Source organism: Aedes albopictus, chromosome 1 (genome assembly GCF_035046485.1).
Source record: "Aedes albopictus strain Foshan chromosome 1, AalbF5, whole genome shotgun sequence".
Taxonomy (NCBI): domain Eukaryota; kingdom Metazoa; phylum Arthropoda; class Insecta; order Diptera; family Culicidae; genus Aedes; species Aedes albopictus.
The window spans coordinates 278,033,782-278,047,220 of NC_085136.1; the positions used below are offsets into that span (position 1 = coordinate 278,033,782).

Genomic DNA, 13,439 nt, shown 5'->3' on the forward strand with positions numbered 1-13,439 from the left:
CCCGAGGAACTTCTGAATGAATTCCCGAGTAACTGCTTGAAGAATTCCCGCAGAACTTCTGGAAGAATACTTGAAGAACTTCTTGAATTCCCTAGGAACTTCTGGAAAAATTTACAAGATACTTCTGGATGAATTCCCGAGTAACTTCTGGAAGAATTCTCGAGGAACTTCTGGGAGAAGTTCCGAGGAACTTCTGGAAGCATTTCCGTGGAACTTCTGGAAGAATTCGCGAGGAACTCCTGTAAGACTTCCTGGGGAACTTCCGGAAGAATGCCCGAGTGACTTCTGGAAGAATTACTCAGGAAATTCTGGAAAAAATCCCAGAAACATCTGGAAGAACTCTCTCTCGAGGAACTCCTTGAGGAATTCCGGAGATTTTTTTTTAAATATTCTCCGAGGAACTCCTGGAATAATTCCCTAGGAACTTCTTGAAGAATTCCCGCAGAACTTCTGGAAGAATTCTTGATGAATTTCTTGAATTCCCTAGGAACTTCTGGAAAAATTCCCGAGATACTTCTGGATGAATTCCCGAGGAACTTCTGGAAGTATTACCGAGAAACTTATGGAAGTACTCCCGAGGAACTTTTGGAAGAACTCTCGAGGAACTTCTGAAAAAATCCTGAGGAACCTTTGGAAGAATTCTTGGGAAACATCTGGAAGAATTCCTCAAGAACGTCTAAAATTCCTAAGGAACTCCTGGAAGAATTTCCGAGGAACTTTTGAAATAATTCCCGAGAAACTCCTGGAAGAATTACCGAGGAACACCTGGAAGAATTTCCAAGAAACGTCTAGATAAATTCCCGAGGAACTCCTGGATGAATTCCCGAGGAACTTTTTGAAGAATTCCCGCAGAACTTCTGGAAGAATTCTTGAAGAACTTCTTGAATTCCCGAGGAACTTCTGGAAGAATTCTCGAAGAACTTCTGGGAGAATTTCCGAGGAACTTCCGGAAGAATTTCCAAGTAACTTTTGACAGATTTCCTTCAGGAGGAATTTTCGAGGAACTTCTGGAAGAATTCCCGAGGAACTTCTGGAAGAATTCCCGAGGAACTTCTGGAAGAATTCCCGAGGAACTTCTGGAAGAATTCCCGAGGAACCTCTGGATGCATTTCCGAGGAACTTCTGGAAGAATTATCGAGGAACTTCTGAAAATAATCCTAAGGAACTTTTGAAATAATTCCCGAGGAACTCCTGGAAGAATTACCGAGGAACACCTGGAAGAATTTCCAAGGAACTTCTAGATAAATTCCCGAGGAACTTCTGGATGAATTTCCGAGGAACTTCTTGAAGAATTCCCGCAGAACTTCTGGAAGAATTCTTGAAGAACTTCTTGAATTCCCTAGGAACTTCTGGAAAAAATCCCGAGATACTTCTGGATGAATTTTCGAGATACTTCTGGAAGAATTCTCGAGGAACTTCTGGGAGAATTCCCGAGGAACTTCTGGAAGCATTTCCGACAAACTTTTGGATCAATTCCCGAGGAACTCCTGTAAGAATTCCTTGGGAACTTCTGGAAGATCTCCCGAGGAACTTCTGGAAGAATTACTCAGGAAATTCTGGAGAAAAAATCCCAGAAACATCTGGAAGAACTCTCGAGGAACTCCTTGAAGAATTTCCGAGGATTTTTTAAAATAATCTCCGAGGAACTCCTGGAAGAATTTCCGAGATACTTATGGAGGAATTTCCGAGGAATTTGTGGAAGAATTCCCGAGGAACTTACGGGAGAATTCTCGGGGAACTTCTGGAATAATTCACGAGGAACTTCTAGAAGAATTCCCGAGGAACTTCTGCAAGAATGCCCGAGGAACTTCTGGAAGAATTCCCGAGGAACTTTTGGAAGAACTTCTGGGAGAATTCCTAAGGAACTGCTGGAAGAATTCTCGAGGAACTTTTGGAAGAATTTCCTAAGAACTTCTAAAATTCCCGAGGAACTTCTGGAAGAATTTCCGAAAAACTTCTGGAAGAATTCCCGACGAACTTCTGGAAGAATTCTCGAGGAACTCCTGGAAGAATTTCTGGGGAACTTCTGGAAGAATTCCCGAGGAACTTCTGGAAGAATTCCCGAGGAACTTCTGGAAGAATTCGCGAGGAACTTCTGGAAGAATTCCCGAGGAACTTCTGCAAGAATGCCCGAGGAACTTCTTGAAGAATTCCCGAGGAACTTTTGGAAGAGCTTTTGGAAGAATTCCTGAGGAACTTCTGGAAGAACTCTCGAGGAACTCCTGAAGAGTTTTCGAGGAACTTTTGAAATAATTCCTGAGGAACTTCTGGAAGAATTCCCTAGGAACTTCTAAAAGGATTCCCGAAGAACTTCTATAGTTCACAAAGAATTTCTGGAATAATAACCGAGGATCGTCTGGAAGAATTCCCGAGGAACTTCTGGACATATTCTTGAGTAACTTTTGAAATAATTCCCGAGGAACTCCCGGAAGAATTCCCGAGGAACTTCCGAAAGAACTCTCGAGGAACTTCTTGAAGAAATCCCAAGGAACTTCTGGAAGAATTTCCGATGAACTTCTGGAAGAACTTGCAAGGAGCTTCTGGAAGAACTTCCGAGGAACTTCTGGAAGATCTCTTGAGGAGCTTCTGGTAGAATTTACGAGGAACTTCTGGGAGAATTCCGAGGAATGTGTGGAAGAATTTCCGAGGAACTTCTGGAAAATTTCCCGAGGAACTTTTGGAAGATTTCCGAGGAACTCTAGGAGAAATACCCAAGAAACTCCTGGGAAAGGTCCTGGGTAGCTTCTGGAGGAATTCCAGGGTAATACTTTGTGGAAATCTCGAGAAACTCTTGTAGGTATTCCCGAGGAACTCCGGAAGTTGTTTATAAAAATGGCCGTGAACAATTTTTTTTTGAATAACCATCTCGGGATCCTCACGTTGGTGGGGCTGGCTCACCGACACTTCCGGTCCGCTTTAGTGCTTTATGCATCATTGTGGCCAGGTGTTGCTCTAGTTTTTCCAACTGTATTGTAAAGCATTAGCGGTGATCCTTGGCATTCTTGTGTTAATTGGGGTAGGTACTCGAAATGTTGATCGATCACCGATTATTGCTGGCAGATGCAGTGGAAAGTTTGTCTTAATACGTATCAATCGTCTCTGACAAACGAGAAAAACTGACCTCACTGATTACCTGTCTCTGAGCCAAATTTGGTATAGAGTCTTCAGTCTCCGATTAATAGCTTCATGTTTGATGGAGGTTTTTAATCCAATGGGTTACATAGCCGCTATCCGAATGAAGAGAATAATGTTCCGCGTAATATATCACAAATCGAAAGAGGTACGGTACATTACGTGGAGCGGATATACTGAATTGGGTACCAGACCAAGTCCCTGCTGGGTGGCGCTAAATAGGTGAGCCATAGACAATAGAATCGTCAATGTCGTAGGGCATAGTATGTGACTATTGTCGAAACAACACTATTTTTGGTCATTGTCCAACCAAAATCATAAGCGGCGTCCACTTACACTAAGCGTATAACTATGTTAGGGTCAAGATTAGGATGAAATCATTGGTAAAATATAATAACACTTTTTAGTTTGTGTAGTTAGTTGAACTAGTGTTAACTTTTTTATTGGGACATTTTCTGTAGGTTTATTCTGGATTACAATGCATTAGCTGCCCTTTAACTGAATTATTTTATAACAGTAAACAACATTACATTATTCCTTCTTGATAAAAGATGTATGGACATAGAATTGCCAAACTATAGATCTGATCTGATATTTTTCCGGTATTACATTTGGGGTAGAGAGTTAAACACTTACGGAAAATAGTTTTTCAATGTCAGACAAACATCACATGAACACAGCTACCAATGTACCAAACCTTCTCTACTGTCTTCTCATTTTGCCGCTTCCTATCCTCAATTGAACTTATCTGACACTAGTTAGGACTGTCTGTGGGAGATCCGGATTTCTAATTCTGTGCAGGACTTGTTAAAACGGGATGCCTGATATGTACTGCGGACAAATGGGCTAGAAGTACTGAGCAATCACAATTACTGTCGTACTAATCATATTAAATGCATGCTTTTCTACTTACATCTCGAACGTCGCCAACCGGCAAAGAGGACATGACGAAAAAACGCGAGATGGCCCTAACAAAAACTAGAAAGGCGATGAAAATGGTCAACGATGCAACGATATGGAAACAAAATAGATGAGAAATTATCGACCAAATCATTATCTATGAACATATCGCTAATGTTCTTTATCATTCTTTCTTTTTCTCGTTTCAGCAACAAAATCGAAACCTCCTTACTATCTCTTCATTTTCTGCCTCTTCCCATCCTATTCCCCATCTATTTAATGTATCCGACACTTGTTGGGACTGGTAACGCCAGCGCCTGCCTGTGGAAGATCCCGGTGTGCTAATTCGGTGTAGGACATGTTAACGGGGGAGGCTTAGTAGGTCCACATCTGCCCACAAGCAGATGGGCTGACAGTTGTCGGCCTGGGTGTGGACTGAGCAATTACAATTACAATTACAACCATCTCGGGATCCTCACGTTATATCTTAAGGTTGTAACAGGGGTGTTAAGTTACTTTAATTCACACAATTTATTATAAATAAATAAATAAAATAACGTTTTTTGCATTTTTAATCATGGAGCACCAACATTTCAAAAGCTCGTAACCGTTGTTGTAAACAAGAGTAAGCACACTCTTGTTTACAGAAAAAACGGTTACGTGCTTTTGAAATGTTGGTGCTGAAATCACAAAATCAATAAAAAAGAAGAAGAAACCCCGTAAAAACGAGCTTGACAGGGCTCGACGTTCTAGCTTGACATCAGACTTACGTCAGTCTGATTCGTCGAACTCCAGCTCGCATGTTCGAAGCCCGACAGCTTGACGCAAACGGTGCAGAATCGTTTGACATCAGACTGACCGTCAGTCTTACATCAGTCTGATGTCAAGCTCTGTAAGACTGACCGTAAGACTGATGTCAGACTTACGTCAAGCTTACGAAATGCACTGGGTAGACGAGTGTACGAGCTGTTTTTTGTGAATGTGTAACTCTTACACATTTTTGTGTGGTCTGAAAATTATGCACTTATGAGTAGGTCTTACACATTTTAGTGCTGAGAAGTTTTAGCGTGTATGCTTTGGCAAGCCGATCGCGATGGTTGAAGGCGGTTGGGCGCGAGTGCGTCCGCTTTCACATCGTCACACGGAGAAATCAAACTACCTAATTTTTGGGTCGATTTTACTCAAAGCTGAGTATATCGAATAAACTAGTTACCCAAAATTAGGTAGTTTTCCCTCTTTCCCTCACCGATGTTGTCAAAAACAAACAGAGATGCATCTACCCAACGGGGGTCCTTGAGCCCAATAAGCCAATTTTGGGTAAATGCAGGTTTACTCAAATTTGGGTTGAATGAGGGGGGGTCTTGGGTTGAATTTACCTACTCTTAAGTAAATGTTTTTGCTGGAGGTGAAGGCAATTTACCTAGTGTGAGTTTAATCGATTTACTCAATTTTGGCTTATTGGGCCGAACTATGGGATTGCGTCAAAAGAACTCAATTTTGGGTAGTTTGGCGGTTCCGTGCACGTTTTGCACAGCATCGCCTCGCAAACCCACCATCGGAGTCAACGCCACCGTCGCCGTTCTTGATTTCGCAATCATAACTACCGAATTTCACCTTTAGTAAGCAATTAAATTTAAACAGCCCTTATGAGGGCTACAATTCTATATTTTCTGCAAGAGTTGATTCCGAATCAAGTGAAGACATGCAAATGCCGACATTTGAAAACCATCTTCTACGCGAGTGCGGTAAAATTGCATGAAATGGGGTGCCTACGCTACCACGGCACTGGAAATCTAAAATTTTACGACGGTCAAAAAACTATGCCAGATTTTGCACGCTAATAACTCAGCCATTAATAGTATTATCACAGACAAACAGACGTAACACTCTGATAATTCACATCGTACACCGATTTAACGGTCTTTTTCAAAATTTGATAGTTGGCCAACTGCTCAATCGTGGCGCTCGCATCGTTTTTGTTCGAGTTTGACGTTTGCTCACTACCGCCACCTAGTTGGTGGTCGGCCAAACATAGGCCTTTTAGCATTGGGCGAATATGTTTTCGTGACTATGATTTTAATCGAAAAATGTTCGAAGTGTTACGTCTGTTTGTCTGTGGTATTATTCTGCTATTCTGCTATTATCAACGCATCCCCTGGCTTTCGCCCAACTGCGTTGTCTTTTCACTAGGCAATACGTCTACCAATTGATGTTTATGGGCTTGCCGGACCAAGTCATGTAGCTAAGCCAAACACCCCACCTACAACTGTTGGGTAGGCACCATTGTCCCGCCCACTGGTCTTTTACAGCTAGTTGTAGGTGCATGTGTGCGTGTAAGTGTGTTGGTGTTGGTGTATTGTAGGCGCCAACTCGTTCTAATCCACTCTGATTGCTAACACCCTATTGAACATTACCCTTAAATCTGGCAATCTATGAAATAGAATGAGTTAAGCGCCTGTACATAAGTCAGCTAATCAAACAAGGAATATTAGTATTAAAGCGAAGATACAATGAAGCAACGCCCCGAACCTCGAGAGCACAAACCCCAAGAACCAAATGACAGGCTGCGCGAACAGTCGATCGACTGGCCACCACCAGTGAATAACCAATCGAGCAAACCCTCCAGCACAAACCGCCACCAGCTCTCCCGACCTGCACCCAACAAATCCGAGGCACAGCCCAGCCACAGCTTCACATTAAAACCAAAAATCTAGATTGCAGGGTACAATACTTCCCAAGTAACCACGCAGCTCGGGCCGCAAATCACGCACAACACGTCACAAATAAAACAAACACTACCCCGCCCGTACAACCGAAACCGAGCTAGGGTAGAGAAGGGTCTCTTTCCACTCCAACCCGTACTCAACTGCACCCACAGGGTAGCGCACCCCACACACACTGCACTCATGCATCCATCACGACCCGATCCGCACGGTCACCTGGGTTGCTTCTATCTGCATGACCTCACCCAACCCGTAACGCAGAGTTTAAATCCCTCTCTTGCATTACAAAGCAGTCCCTCTTCCCAAAGTTTGTGCGTGGTATAAATGAGATTATAAAGCTGAAGAAATCGTCACCAACACAACCGCCAACAATGAGCACTCAATGGTGTCGGCAGAATCAATGACGACCCCCTCAGTCCCAAACCCAATTATCCTACACTACCCAAGTAACCACAATGTTGAAGCCGTACGCACTGCACGTACGAAGTACATACAGACCTACCCGCACCGCCTAAACAAACCACCTAGGCCGAACACAAGCGAAAAGCGGCGCCACCACTGTTGAACCACGACTATAGGGCACTGCATGAAATTCTCTCCTTCTCTTTCACTCTTATAGAAATTTTGTAAACAACAAGGCCAAGAAACGTCAAAATCCCATACAAAATCAAAACAATGCAGTTCCCTATACCAGTAGGAATAATCGCAATTAAGCAATCGTAGATCCATTCCCCGCTCCTACTCAGCCCTAACGATCCATAGCAATGCTTGTCAATATATGCACCCCACACACGCCACCTTCACAACCCAACAGTATGGTCATTTGAGTATCCCTGGGATTTTGATTACATGATGGTCAGGGATCACAGCCATCAAAACGTTCCACACTTTACCAGGGCTTGCGACCTGTAACCATGATGATTTCCACTATGGGAAACCATGATGGCTAGCGGTGTTAACTCAGCCATTAATAGTATTATTTCCAAATATTTCATATTAATCGATTGGAAATGTATGTACGTACCATTTATGACAAATAATCAAAATTATTGATTTTCAACAGTAAACTATTGAAAATTTGGGAAAAGTAAGCCGATGTTTTAAACAGCCGATTGCGTGCGAGCACATTTTTGCGTTTTGCCGTCCAGTGAAATTCTTCTCATCTTCCATCATTCGTTCATGACCTTTCTAGGGGATTGCATTGAAGGAGGGCTAGCCAGTTTCTCCGTTTGCGTTTGCCAAAAGCGCCGGGTCACAAATAGTGTCAAAATCGGCACAGTCTCAAAGCCGAAGCGGATTAGTGGAAATATAATTGCTTCTTGTAGCATCCATGATACACTCCATATAAATTTACAAAAGCGAGTTGATCGGAAATTTCCAATAGTTTTCTTAAACTTAGAGAAATTGCAAGTTTAATGAGAAATGAAGATTATTTCTTAACCAAATTTCAATTAGTATTATGTTTCCAAAAACCAAAATTTTCTGTGCCCATTTTGGCCGCAAAATCTTGAAGAAAGCTACTACGATTTATAGAAATTCTTTGATAAATAATAATATATAGGCAATTCCATATAGCAAAAGCTTAATGATTTGCATTTTTGATTGCAAAGTAAGCTGTATGGCATTACTGATTTTTACCCCTCTCCCGTCAAACTAATTCTTCTTCTATCTATCAAACCAATCCTTCTACTTCTTCTTCTTCTTATGGACGTCCTAAGACAAAGCCTCGTCGCTGTTCTGACTTTTGCAGCCAGAACAATGAAATTTGTTGAACTCATGTGCAATAATTTGACTAAATTCTGGTTCGAACAGCCTTTTCAAGGGCTTAATCAAATTTCTGAAATAGTAAATGGCAGATTTTCCGATAAAGTGACGCTGGTCACATAAGTGTCAAAATTGCCGAATTTTGAAACCTACTATAGTATACTAAACAAAATGCAACAGCATTGTGCGGAAATTAAACCGTGTCTTTTCATCTGGTCGTGTCTCTGAATCTAGCGAGTGCGCTTTCTTCTTGCGCTACCATCAACGCAGTGTATAAGGGATTTCCGCCGGCTTCGCTTAGGCTTCAAACTGTGGATAACTGACACTGAGGAAGATTACAAGTGGTAGTCGATACGCGTATCTGTCAAAGGATAAGCAAAATAGGGCGGAATTAAAAGGTACAATACTTATTACACTCATTTGAAGAGGGTATTCTGCTTAGAGAGTCGGTACAAGTTCAAACTATTTTGTAATTATTTCCAATACCGGAATTCTCAAACTTGCAGAATTTACCTTGTTTCTTATGATATGATTATTTTTATTGATTCAAACTATTGATTCAACCAATAACAAACTGCTTTACGTAGTTTACGTCATGCGGTTGTGTGTTGTACACGCCCCTCTATTTTTTTCTTTTACTTACGCTGCTTTTGCCTTACGTTTAACACAATGTCGGACGGAAGTGGGGCGTTGTATTGTACACCTGGTACTCTATGCAGCGCCCCACTTCCGACATTAGCCCAACTTTTACTCAACTTTATTCATATGGCCTATTGTGTAACGTAAGGCTGGATTACGGGATGCCATGAGCGGAGCCGGGGTGTCGGCCTTTGGGAACGAACGAACTTCGAAATTAAGCTCGGCGCAGCGACCATCTACCTGGGATTGAGGATCACGCAAGACCAGAAGAACGGAGAGCATGTGGAGTGTGTTTAGACCAAGAGCTCTGCATCGACAGCAATACGACGGTTCAACTTGGAAAATTGCAGCCCAGTGTCCGACGGAGACGAGCATCAAGTTGGACAAATCAATATCATAGGCGCCACTGGAGAACACCCGCGGAATGAAAGAAATTCGATACCGGGAGGCAGTGGACTGTCTCGACGCGGCCGGATATCAGTTTTGCGGTCAACCAAGTCAGTCAATTTATTGTGAATCCTGGGTGTAGACACTGGAATGTACGAGCTATGATTTCCGTAATGGTTTCGGGAACATTAGATTGTTGTCCTAGATCCCCTACCGACCGTGAATTTTGTTGAGGATTCTATTTTTAAAACACCGCTAGTGTGGAAAGCTTAGCAATTGCTTAATCAGCCATTAATCAGCAAAAGGACATCATTTATTCATAATAAACAAAAAGTATCATACAGTAGACGTTCGCTCGGTGCAAACGGTTTAACTGCAATGCTTTTTAATTGCAAGTCCGCTAAGTGCAACAATTTTGCAGTTATCGCACCGCTATCTGTCAAAAACAAAACGTCAACAGTGTTGCGATGTTTTTCGGATGCACTACAGCTGCATTGCGATGTTTTTGAGTGCATTCTGACTACGGCCAACAGCAACTGGCAACTTTTTGACGGCTGTCAGTCGTTGCAGTTAGCGAATTTCATTCGGTAACTGAAACGTAAACATGTTGCACTTATCGAACGTCTACTGTATTTCGTGATTCATTGTTGGAACATCGTTGACGAATGGAACAAATTAAGGGCGGACGGGACGGTCGAGAAAATATCCGCCATTGCTCTGTTGCTACTAAGATGGTAATCTCAGATTCTACTTCATATTTTGCAACAAAAACCTATCATTGTGTATGCTCACTTGCAGTGCATATGCTGATTGGTTTTCAGCATCTTCAGTGCGATAGGTCTCGAGATTACCATCTTCAAAATCGCGAGGCAAATTGTTAGAAAGAGAGGCAAGATAGGAAAAATAACACGGCGTCCCGTTTCACCTTAATAGAAGCGATACCTGCTGAAATTTAAAGGAACAAATGAATCACTGAATATTATTTGCAATTGAACTGAGATTCTCTGATTTATGATCACTTACCTTTCCATCTGCGTTGCGTCACCTGCTATTGTATACGCACTAACGAGAACAAGGCGTAGAGCTTATCGGCATAGCTGAACAATATATGATTATTTTAGGATAAAAGCTGTATTGAGGTTGAAGAAGCGAAACTAGCGCTGCGTAGAGATGATTGGGCGAACGCCTGCTCTGCCTAGAGACTTTCTAACTGCTTCTGGAAACTTTTGGTGTGAGGGAATCTTGAAAAATACTTGGGCCCATAACCTATTGGAGTAGGTGGAAAACGGAATATGTAGTTTTAATGACCTTGCAGCTGGTCAAGGCGATACAGCACCGAAAGTATGTAGTTTCCGGAACCTTAGAAGCAGCCAGTAGACTTTGGTACAAGCGAAGAGGAGTAGTACCGTGGAAGAAGCGTTCAACAATATAGTAACACAATCAAAAATGGCTTTCTCAACTTTCTACCCGCCAATGAAGGCCTCTCGGGACGACGATTCTATTCGGCAATTACTGTTTCTTTTCATGTTTTGTTGTTTTCCTTCAATTGCAAATGAAGGTATTTACAATATATGTGTAGTGGTTGTAGTAATTAGTAGTAGTGTACTAGTAGTAAGAGCAACACTTGGAGCAACATTACAATAGTGTGTGTGTTCTGAATGGGAACACACTTCCACAGCTTATTAGAGATGGATTTGTTTCCATCTCCGTTCTCGTGAGTTGGCCGACTTCTATGCAACACAACACGCGGCCTGTTTCTTTCTTCTGTTTTTTTTGTGTCTAATCGACGAACAACAAATATCAAATGTTTAGGTATGTAGTACGGTACGCATGGACAACGTTCAAACGGGGTTGGTGGTTCACCCTAATGCTTATGATGTAATATCTTCCTATTGGTAGTAGCAGAGTGCAGAGTACTTGAGTATCTAGGCGTCTACAGAACCCGGTGATCCACTCGATCGACAAGCAAACGGACAACATAGGTTAAGGAACATGGTATGTGGTTTTAGGGGGTTCAGAACCAAAAATGGGTGAATGTTTCTGATGAAATAGGACTTTCTGGTTGAGCTTAATCTCACCAAGCTGACCTATTAAGTGGTTCATTGAGTCGTATAATCTGACGGCTGACCTTTCAAACAGGTTAAATATTCAAATTTCAAATGTGGTCGCACTAGAGAATATCACCTACGGAAACTCATTACCCTAGTGATTTCTATTGTCCTTAGATCTATAATTCCAACTCTTTTAGAGTCCAGGTAAAATCATATACTCGGTTAATTAGAGGCTAAAGTTCGAGACTTCGGAACCAATGATCTACTAGACCAATTAAGGACTTTAAAGATACCCTCAGCGATGATAGATTAGGTGACTTGAGTTTTTGGACTGTTTGGAAAACCTTGAACATCTGGATACAATGGCTCAAAGCTCTTGGTACAACAGGATACTTTAGACGTATCTCGAAAACCAAATCATCTGGGGGCAGAAATTGTGAACGTCGGGATCTCATAGAATTCGACAATGAGCTTTCGTGTGTGACATCTTCAGGGCGACCCTAGTTGGTGGAGATCCCACCTAGTGGCAGTCAAAGTAGGTGCGTAATTAAGTGTGTAGTTCAAGGCATGAACAAAGATCCCCTCGAATCCCTACGAATCCTTCCTAAATTCGTCTGTGCTGGATTGGCTATTTAACTGGGTGTTGGCAATAATGGTTCAAATGGTTTCTATGGCACTTCTTGCAGAGCTGTACGAAGGCAAATTGCAACCGGACAGTACCGGATCTACTCTATTGGTTATGCTTCGGATCCCTAGGAACTTCGGGGTATGGGAACATCTCGTCCACCACAAACTACACCTTCTGTACGCGGCAGCGTTCCGGTTCAATTGCTGATGATGCTCTGGGCTAGCTCAGCTGCCGAGGGTTTACCACCTCCGGCCACACTCGAAGCACTTCCGACACTGCCCAGACTATGCGGTCCCCCGCTGCTAACCCCCATCCCCGCACCAAACCCAACGCTATCGTACGCGATCGGGTCCGAGTTGGACTGGTGGAGCTGTGTCAGATTGAGGTTCAAGTTCAAGCTGAGATTACCCGTCGAACTGAGCAGGTCGTTGTACAGGTCATCGCATGAGTGGGCGTGGCTGCTCATCGACGACGAGATTCCATCGAAGATCGAAGCCGATGACGCCGGACTGTCGGAGGTAGCCGGGTACAGCACGGTAGACACCCCGGTCCCAACGGACGACGCCGGAGTGGTTTGCTGTTGGGGACCCTTCTGGGAGGGCGTGCCAATCGGAGCCTGCGGTCGAATCGGATGAATGTCCTCGCCAATGCTGACACCGCCGGGATTGTTGTCGTTACTGACGCTGCTACTGCTGCTTCCACCGTTGCCGTTGTTGGACCCCCCGGCTGGTGACGCACTAGCCGACACCGACGGCGCCGGGGACTTTTTGCTCGTTACCACCAGATCTTTTACGTTTAGGTTGATTTTCGGTTTGCTTTTCGGCGGGTCGAAGTAGTAGTTGAAGCGCTTGAACGACTCAATGTCGCGCTCTTCCGATTCCAGCTCGTTGAGGTTGACCATCTGATTGGGCGCGAATATGTTCTCTAGAATGGGCAAGCAAAGGATTACGTGGTACGATTCGGTTTGGGGAGTTAGTATTCTACGAGCGCTACTTAGAGGCAGTCTATACGTGACATCAACTCAGCATTCGAAACAAAAAATCAGTACCGTTGGGCGCTAATAAATGCTTCACTTACCATGGTATTCAAATGATATAAACGATTTGCCAAAAGTTTATAATAAAGCATTCAACGCAGATTTGCATGATTACACAACACCTGAGTCCCTTTGTTTTTGGTGAATTACCATTCGAATTACCACAAATATTCATATAA

General features: G+C 43.0%; 2 protein-coding genes across 4 annotated transcripts in view; one reads left to right on the top strand and one right to left on the bottom strand.

The window, feature by feature from the left end:
* Positions 1–13,439, top strand: part of LOC109412587 (L-dopachrome tautomerase yellow-f2) — a 439,236-nt gene that overhangs the window by 333,923 nt on the left and 91,874 nt on the right. The gene's annotated exons all lie outside the window — the stretch shown is intronic.
* LOC109433581 (uncharacterized) overlaps positions 11,042–13,439 on the bottom strand; it is a 63,069-nt gene continuing 60,671 nt past the window's right edge. For all 3 annotated transcript variants that reach the window (XM_029859980.2, XM_029859979.2, XM_029859978.2), the window contains one exon: positions 11,042–13,148. In XM_029859980.2, the coding sequence (XP_029715840.1) occupies positions 12,421–13,148 (728 nt within the window). In that variant the 3' untranslated portion in view covers positions 11,042–12,420. The remainder of the gene's footprint in view (positions 13,149–13,439) is intronic.